At 48.2% G+C, this 9,567-nt stretch overlaps 1 protein-coding gene across 1 annotated transcript; it reads left to right on the top strand.

Annotated features, from left to right (window-relative positions):
* The first annotated feature begins 436 nt into the window (after positions 1–436).
* LOC136508250 (origin of replication complex subunit 3-like) lies at positions 437–3,709 on the top strand. Its single transcript, XM_066502900.1, has 3 exons — positions 437–784; positions 1,054–3,386; positions 3,491–3,709. The coding sequence occupies exon 2, from the start codon at positions 1,209–1,211 to the stop codon at positions 3,354–3,356; it is 2,148 nt and encodes a 715-aa protein (XP_066358997.1). The 5' UTR covers positions 437–784; positions 1,054–1,208; the 3' UTR covers positions 3,357–3,386; positions 3,491–3,709.
* The last annotated feature ends 5,858 nt before the right edge of the window (positions 3,710–9,567 follow it).

Raw genomic sequence — 9,567 nt, 5'->3', positions numbered from 1 at the left:
GAGTCGTCCGCGCAGCCGGACGCCGCCAGCCCCGCCCGCGGCGCCGCGGCCACGCAGCGGACCGGGCCCGTGTGGGCCGAGTACGAGAAGAGCGGCGCGAGCGTGAGCGTCTCGGAGGGCGAGGCACCGGCGCCGGCGGCTGTGGCGGAGGGGGAGGTCAGGGTTTTGAGGGAGAAGCCCCAGATGAAGCGCTCGTAGGAGCCGGCGACGAGAGCCATGGCAGCAAGCGAAGCCCTCGCGCCGCCGCCGCCGGTTCGTTGGGGAGGAAAGGGTTTTGGGGTTAGACCAAGGGAGTGGAGTGCTGGACGTCTTTGGACACGGAATTGGGACACCGACTTGTAGGGCCCACTGTATCAACGGTTGGCGTGGCACGAATCTTGACGCGCTCCCTCTCGGGCTGGCAAGCGGGCCCTACTAAGTGGCGGCGGCGGTTCATTCGCTCGCGAAGAGCACTAGGGCAGCACGGCCGCCGCCGGCGAATCTCAACACCTGGCAGAAGCAAATCGGCGTGGCACCCGCCGGGCGCCGCTCCCTCCTCCCGCTTCGCGGTCCTCGGTCCTCTCCAACTCTGCGGGTTGCGGTTCCGCCTCCGCCTCCTAGCGACCTCGCCCACACGGTCGCTGCCCCGCTCCGCCCGTCGCCCGGCCACCGCCGCTCTTTCCCCCAGGTGCCTGTAATCCCCCTCCTCCGCGCCATCGTTCGCACCGCAACCGTGCCGTCCATACCCGAGGAGGCGAGGGCGTGGAGGAGCAAGCAGGCAGGAAGGAGCCGAGCATCTTGCCAGGTAATTTTTTCCCCTCATTAATCGCCTAGAAATCACTTGTAGTCTTACAACGTTATTTTTCAAGCTTTCAACAGCAGCTGACACTTTGATCTAACGAACATTTACAGTCTTGGCACCTAGAATTCACTTGGATTAACCATAATCCTAAATCAATGTTACTGCATCTTTATCAGGGTTGCAAACTGAAGAGAACCAATACATTCAGATTACACATGTATGCTCAGTAATTATTTTAGTTGTGTGTCCCTTATTTTTATCTTCATTTACAGATTATGCACATCGAGGTGGCATTGCTGATGAGGTGAAGACAAGAGGCTTGAATGCACCAAATCTGCACTAATTTGGCAGATATTCCTCCCTAAGCTACCCCTGCCAACCGCCGCTGCAGCAGCAGTCACCGACTCCTCCTCCAGTCAAATCAGCCATGTCAGCGGCGCCCTGTGACACCCTGCCCACTGCTGCCAACAACATCCAGCCATTTCTTGTCCTTCACAAGGCTGCTGCCTCCTCGGTGCCATCTTCCCGGGCTAAGCGCCAGATTCATACCTCACAGCCATCCTCACCCAACCCCAAATCAACAAACAGATGTCGTCAGCCAGTGGGTGAGGAGTGTGAGGACGAAGGGGATTTGGAGCTATATGAGCAGCTGCGTGTTGAGGCCTTCCACCGGACCTGGTCCAAGATCCAGTCCACCATCGATGAGGTCCTCAGAGCCATCAACCTCAAGCTGTTCGACCAGGTGCTGCAGTGGGCAAAGGAGTCCTTTGCCTTGGTCCGTGCCATCACGAAACCGCACCAAACTGAAGTCCAGCAGCCATACCCTCTCCTGACTGATGTGATCTGCAGAAGGATCCCGACGGCATTTGTCCTCACCAAGAATGCAGAGTTTGTTGATGACATCACTACGTTCCATGATCTCGCAGAGCATATGAAGTCCAATGGATGTCACGTAGTCAAGCTGTCAGCAGCTGAATTATCAGCAAAACATGGAGTTGGTGGTTGCTTTAGGAGGCTGTTGAGGCAGCTACTATCCGATGTTCCAGATGTTGCTGATGTATCTGCGCTTGCATCATGGTATTGTGAAGCTGAGAACTTTGATCAGCCTATCATTGTCATAATTGATGATCTGGAGCAATGTTCTGGTGATGTGCTGGGAGAGCTTGTGATGATGCTGAGTGAATGGGTGTTTAAAATTCCAGTCTTCTTTGTAATGGGGATAGCAACTACCCTTGATGCTCCAAAGAAGCTTCTCTCATCAGAGGCCCTTCAACGATTAGAGCCCTGCAAACTTACCTTGGGGTCTCCCTCAGATAGATTGAACGCACTTGTTGAGGCCATCCTTGTTAAACCATGCGCTGGATTTTGCATCAGTCATGAAGTCGCACTGTTCCTCAAAAATTACTTTTTTAGGCATGATGGGACAATAACTTCTTTTATTACTGCTCTCAGGCTTGCATGCAGTAAGCACTTCTCCATGGAACCTCTAAGCTTTTTGTGCATAGGAATGCTGGAGGAAGATTCTGAGGAATTTTGGCATGATAAGTTTGATTCACTCCCTCAAGCAATACGGAAATATGCTTTTGATCTACCCTCGTCCAAAAATGCAAATAATTCAAACAATTCTTGCAACATGTTAGAAGGATTGTCTAGGCTGCTGAAATTGCAAAAGGATTGGAGTTCTGTTCTCTTGTGCCTGTATGAAGCTGGAATACATGACAACGTGCAACTTTTGGATATCTTCTGTGAGGCAGTCAACCCAGATTTGCAAACTGAAAATGCACCAGATAGTTACCTATTTGCCTCTAAAGTGACTTGTGAAAACTTATTAGGGGTAAAGTCAGGGTCTGCTAAAGGATTTATAGCCCAAGTAATGAATACAATAAGGTACTTGCCTACGGAAGTTTTGTTACATGTCCTTGAAGTTTGGAGCATCCATTTAAAAGGAATGAGTGAGATCAACGACAGAGTGAAGGAGCTTCAGTCAACCACAATTTGTGCCGATAGTGTTAGGGCCAAAAGGAGATCAACCGCCAGTACTGGAAATGGAACAGTTGTACTAAATGAGAAAGTGGCTGTGCTATTACAGGATGTTATTAGGAAATATTTGGTACCTGTTGAGTCCTTACCTTTTCATGAAATCATCTGCTTCAAGAATGTTGACATTCTTCAATCTGCGCTGATTGGAAATCCAAGAAGAATGATTCAACTTGATCTTCTGAAGTCACAGAGCCATCTGAAATGCTCTTGTTGCAGGAGTGGTGCTGCTGTGTCAGGATCGTTGCATGACACATCAATCATGTGCAACCTAGCCCAAGAATATGGTGATGTGATTAACCTTCATGATTGGTACACGGCCTTTGAAGGCATTATCAAGAGCTCAAATTCAAAAGCCAAACGGAAATCTTACAGTTCTCCCTCGAAGAAGAAATCAAAACCCACGCCTCCAGAGGGTGAAGGTATGATCCAAGCAAGGTTTTGCAGAGCTGTTACTGAGATGCAAATCACTGGCCTTGTTCGTATGCCAAGCAAGAGAAGGCCTGATCTTGTGCAGAGAATCACGTTTGGTCCTTAATGGTTCTGTGATTACATGCATGCTATACAGGTGAAACATTTTTCTACTAGTAGGGATTTGAATGATCAAGGTACATTAGCTACAAGCTTGTGCTCTTTGGCGCTAACTTAGATGGCTTTGTTTTGCATCCGCAGGCTGTAAAGAATGAAGTCCACCTGGAATCTTTGCAAGAGAGCCGTGAAATGGAGCAGCAGCCAGTTCAGATATGCAGTGCTGATATTGCGTAGAATGGCTAAGCTATGTCATTGTTTTTCCTTAAGAGCAGTATTAAACATGTTTTTGCATTATTAAACATGTTTTAGCTATTTTGAGTGCTGATATTCGTGCTCTGTAGAGCAGACATCGGCTTTTTATGTGGCCCAAGGGTTATCTATTTTGAGTGTTCATATCCATAGATCCTCCACTAACTCAAGGGCACAACCGCACAACTATGCTTGATGTGTTCCCTTTGTCCTAGATATGGCCAATCCTATTTTCCAGATGTTTCATTAAATTGTGATTGTATCACTGTTAACAGGTTCTAGCAAAACACTATACCTCTTAAGATCATGGAAACCTCTTCAGAATTAGACAGAGTGTGAGACTTACATAGCGATCAACAGGCATCCAGATAAGCATCAAAGCTTCGACGTGTAGCAGTTTTACAAAATGTGATGCTATATGTCTATTAGAGGCACCGAGTATTTACTGTGACAACATCAAATTGTAGAAAACAGATCCTTCAGATCGTGCCGCGGCATAGAGTGGTTCTGTGGGAGAGGATGAGTTTTGATGGTCCATGACTAGTAATGATCCATTGCAACTTTACTAGACACTGTGCTTACCACAAATTTGGACCTGAATTTTAACTGCAGGTTCACAATTTGAGTTGGCTCACACCGGTGGGTCCTCCCCTTAGATACATGTTACATTAAAGCTAATGAAATGACCAAATCGAATCATATATATATTGTAAAAATATGATTTACGGCGTCTTCGAGTTGCGACGTACGTTCCGAAAGTCAGCGACAAACGACGACTTAGGACAGAGGGCGAAACCATGCCACGATGAGCCCATAATACAATCACGCCAACTACAACAGCCCCCCCCCTCTTCAGTCCAACTTTAATGTCCATCAAGCATCAACCTTGAAGGCTCCAACGAAGGGATTTTTTTTGTGGCTCCCGTGGTCCCTGGTCCCTTAAAAAACTTTGCACAGATCTTAAAGCATCTTGGTAATTAAGAATGCCTGCACAATGAATTGAGGCAAAAACCAACGACGAGAGTGTTAAAAAACGAATCACTATGCTTGCTGTGTCAACAAAATCCGGAAATGTTGTCGGTAGGGCATCCGTTTCGTCAGGACACGAGTTGGTGGGCCTCGACGCCCGTCCGAACGGCCCAACAAGGAACACTGTCATCCACACGGAAATAAAAATAAAAAATTGCTGCTCTTACCTTCCTCTCGAATCGACGTTGTGCCCACATCCATTCTCGAACCCACTCTCTACGCCCGCATCGCCTCAGCGGCGTGCTGCACCGTGCCCAAGCATCGCCGCCTGCCTTCCTATCTCCCAACTGCCACTCACCACTCGCCGCCGAGTTCTCCGAGCCGACGCGACGTGGTCCACAGCGACTGCTCCGGCGTCGCATTCTTTACCGTGCCCAGGCGCTTGCCTGCCGCCATCCTCCCTCTCCACTGCACCCCAAGCACCGCTTGCTGGCTACCGCAGTTCCCCATCAGGTAGGCCATGGCTGCCAGCAACACCATGTTTCAAGTGTTTCAGATATTTCAGAAGTTGTTTTCAAGTGTTTCATCTGCATGTTGCGTATGTTGCAATTGATATATACGCATGTTGCAAGTATATGTTTCAAGTGTTTCGGACATATGTTTCAAGTGTTTCATCTGGATATTGCAGAAGTATATCTGGATGTTGCATAACATGCATGTTGCAAGCGTATGTTTCAAGTGTTTCAAGTATTTCATACGTATGTTGCAAGGGTTTTATGTGGATGTTGCATGCGTTTGCAATGGCTTTCAAGTGTTTTAGGTGTTCTGCAAATGTTTCAGACGTATGTTGCAAGTGTTTCAACTGTTTCAGACGTATGTTGAAGTGTTTCATCTTGATGTTGCAAAAGTAGATCAGGTGTTGCACATATTGCAATGGGACCACCTGAGGCAGCCGCCTGCCGCAACTGCTGGAGCGTTGGAAAGCGTATGAGGCACGAGCGGTCCTCGCCTGCAAGCGCGTGGAAACCATATGAGGCACGAGTGTCGAGCGGTCTCTACGTGTTTTCGGTCGGCCGATCGGCGTGTGCGGTCTGGGTGGTGCGGGCCCCACGTGGGCGCACGGGGTGTAGGTGTGGGAAACGATGTACTGGCACCGGCGTCCGCGCGCTAGCAATCCCCAATCCAATAAGCAAAGCTGCTAAGTGCTATGAAAGAATTACCAATTTTCCTAGTCGGCTCAGGATGAAAAGAAAGCAAAAAAGACTCTTAGCCTTCACATTTCAACGTCTTGATATCTGTAACTCATCAAAGCATAGAATGCTTGTTCCAGTTTTATTTACTTGTCTATGAACCAAAAACTTGTAACCTGTCTATCAACCAAAACCTTGTAAGCAAGATCCAAAAGGAATGCCTTTTCTGTGTTCTTTTGTTTGTACTTCTCTTTCCAAATCATCTACTCAATTTTTGCATCAAAGGGAGACTTGATATCCAACTGAAAGCACTTGAGTGAATAGCCTGCATCAAAGAGTGCTCCTGTGCTATGCAAGATCACAACTAAGACTGGATGATTGAACAGTTGTAGCTCCTTGAGCATCGCGGGGGCACCGTAGCGGAGGGCAGACACCCCAATGATGTACTCGAGAGTCAAGACGAAGCTGCGCAAGGTTGAGCCGGAGACCTTTGAGTGCGTCAAAGGCGCTGGTGCCAGCGACAGGGATGGATTGCGTTGCCCAAAGGTGAGGCCCATCGTCTCGGGCTCTCGGCTCTTGCTGAGGCTAGCATCGCAGGTCGCGGCATAGAGGGATGAGGCGGCGGGGGCTGCGGCATGGGTGTGCATGGGGAAAAACAGGCCTGGAATGTGGTGGCGGGGGATGCTATAGGACGGAGGTAGCCTTGGTTGCTGCACCGCTAGCGCCGCCGTCGTCCGCCCACTCGGTGGAAATGACGAGGTGACTGCAGAATGAGAAAACAGATTTTTTAGTGGAGCACTGTCTTTATTCCATCACTAGAATAACAGTTACCGATGTCACCGCCCTTCGAAGGCGAAATCAATCTTCGCAAAACTCTTCTTTCTAAACTTTATTTCCACACACCTCCTAGATTTCAGTCGCCTAAAATCTGGAGGACTTCGAAGCGACGCTCCCACAACCGCACGCCATCTCCCTGCGCGCCCTCTCTCTCTCTAACTCTCCCTCTCTTTTTCTCCATCACGGGCGAGCATAGAAGGGGGTTCTGGGGGAGGAAGGTTGGCCAGGCGATGGGAACAGCGATAGGGCGATTTAAGGCCCCCGACAGCGATGGAGACGGCCGAGCCAGGTCGAGGCAGGGGCAAGGATGGCCATGGCGGCGGTGGGAGTGGGGAGGGGAAGGAGGAGGCCACCGCGGACATGGTGCTCCGGTGAGACCCTACAACGCCATGGCGGGGCGGTGGGTGGCGTGTGGGGGGGGGGGGGGGGGGGGGGGGGGGGGGTTGCAGGGTCGGGTCGATCGGAGGAAGAAGTTTAATAGAAGGCAGAGCTAGAGCATTGGATCAAGATCCAATGGTTGAGATCAATCGCTAGAAAGAAAATGTGAGGCACCTCTACTATAGTGAATCTACTATAGTGAATCCCTTATTTCCAGGATGATGGTGCCATACATGCTCATCCCCTCGCCGTGGATGGAGCTATAGGTGAGGAAGGAATGGTCTAGGCTCAGGTTGACCAGGCTTAGTTGGACATGGGTAGTGCCTTTTCCAAACTAAACCCACACAAAAAATAATTATAATCAATTACCAAGCTGCTTTAAGATACATGCAAAGTTTCTGGAGAGGGCCACTGGAGCAATTCTTGTATAGTATAATATTCTAGATATAGATAATTTCTTTGCTCATTCCAGACACATGTAATTTCTTTGCTCATATAGTTATATATGTTTTGTTTTCTAACTTCAGGTACTAGAAATTTTGCAATGTTATCTAAGAATAAGTCATTGGAAGTTTTAGCGCTTTGCATGTGAAATTAGACAAGCATATCTATGGGGGCATTTAGGACCGCTCCACTCCATTTTTTAGCTCCGCTTCATGTTTTTCAGCAAAACATATTCAGCTCCACGCAACTCTGCTCCAGATAAAAAGGTGGAGTTGTAAGAGCACGTAAAGAGGTGCTCGACAAACTCTAGTTTTTTTGTAGAGCTACCCCATGGTGGAGGAGCCCTGTCAATGCCACCCCACACCAACTCAATGGCCTACCTTGGGTGTCGTGCTCAACACCGCTCTGCCTAATGATCCGACGTCGCCTTGCTTGACAATTCCTCCTGAAGGGGTAAGTGTCGGGGACATCTCGATGTGCCTCCTCTTGTGGGCATAGGGCATCTGAGCGGACGACAGGGAGAGATCTCGCCATGAGAAGGTCGGCTTTGGACTGGTGAAAGCCCTAGTTTGGTTTTTGTAATCGAGTGACAACTAGTGGACCAATGTTTTTATTGGAAGGTGTATGAGCTAGGCCACAAAGATGGTGTTGAGCAAGGCTAGTGCATGGTGGAGATGGTGATGACCACAAGATGCATGTGCTCAACTGTGGCAGAACCGTCCAAAATAACACGCTTTCGGAGGCGTTCGTCTTCCACTAGACACGAAGCACCCCGAAAGTGAGCTACATCGGACAGTTTCGTCGAGCACACCCCAAGGGAGAACTCGAACAATCCACATTTTTCATCCATAATCCAATAATGAGAACGAACTTACAATACTTAATCCATTTTATACAACAAGAGTTCTCATAAATACATTATTACAATATCAAGTTCAGAGTGCGGAATTTAAACAACGGAATTGAAATAAATATATAACGATAAGATACAAGGATCCATCTGTGCCCACCAGAAGAATCCTCCACACAACAGCGACTCCTCAAGCTGCACCTGCAACAGGGGTAAATAAACTCTGAGTACATAATGTACACGCAAGACTTACCCGACTAGTGGGAATAATTTTCTGATTCCAAAGGATTATGATTAGCTTTATGGTTTGTTGGGTTTCTTTTTTACGAAAAGCATTACTAGTAGTGAATCCTTATGTATGTGTTTTATTAGCAGTCATGATTAGTTCATTAGCTAACCATTCTATATAAGTATCTATTCTAATGTCAAGCAAGAGTTGAGCAATCAAATCCATTCATCCCCTCTCATCTTCCAGTTCTTACTACGGTACTAGACCATAGCCAAGTCGTACCGTATCACACGGCGATTCGCGAATCAATTTATCCTAGCTGGGTACCCCAAAACACACGCCCACTTGTACCCCAGGCACAAGTAAGACCAACCCACCACTCTCCTGTCAAGGGATCCAGGTCCCCATCCAAACTTGGACCCCAAGCCCCCACCCCTGAGTCTCCGACTCAGTGTAGTGCTTAGACCTCCATCATCCCCGCCTCCAATCAGTCAGTCTAGAAAGAGCCGGAACCCACGACAAGAGAGCAACGAGCCTTCCCGCTCCCATAAGCAAGTATGTGCTCAGGATAATAAGTCTGTGACGTGACTACCATCCACAGCAACGGACAGTCCTTAATCGACACGGACAGAGAAAACAGTGTAACCAAGCTATGCCCCATTGGCCATGGAACACAACATATTACACCCACCAATACCCGTACCATATCCCTGCCTGGTCTCCATTTCCTTTCACCATTTTATCATGAGAGTAATAATAATAATCACCTATTATGAGTAACGGTAGGTTACTCACGCTACCGATAGCCTAAACATAGCAACTACTCGATCTATGCTAGTAGGACTCATAGGTAGGTTTATCTATGCATGTAGTTTCAATATAAATCATGTAACGTAAATGCACATCACACACACACACATATATATATATAGTGATTATTTAAAATAAGGGTTATGCATTAGGGCTTGCCTTAGGCAGGCGGCGTGTCAGCTAAGTCAGTCATCGGTGGCTCTGAGGCTTCCTCCTGTACGAGAATCTCCTCCTCATACTCCTCGATCACCTCCTCGTACTC

Source organism: Miscanthus floridulus, chromosome 15, assembly GCF_019320115.1.
Source record: "Miscanthus floridulus cultivar M001 chromosome 15, ASM1932011v1, whole genome shotgun sequence".
NCBI lineage: Eukaryota > Viridiplantae > Streptophyta > Magnoliopsida > Poales > Poaceae > Miscanthus > Miscanthus floridulus.
This window is presented reverse-complemented; position numbering and strand designations above follow the sequence as displayed.

What these genes read in the sequence shown, in the direction of transcription:
- LOC136508250 (XM_066502900.1), top strand. Translation starts at nt 1,209, where the DNA reads ATGTCAGCGGCGCCCTGTGACACCCTGCCCACTGCTGCCAACAACATC.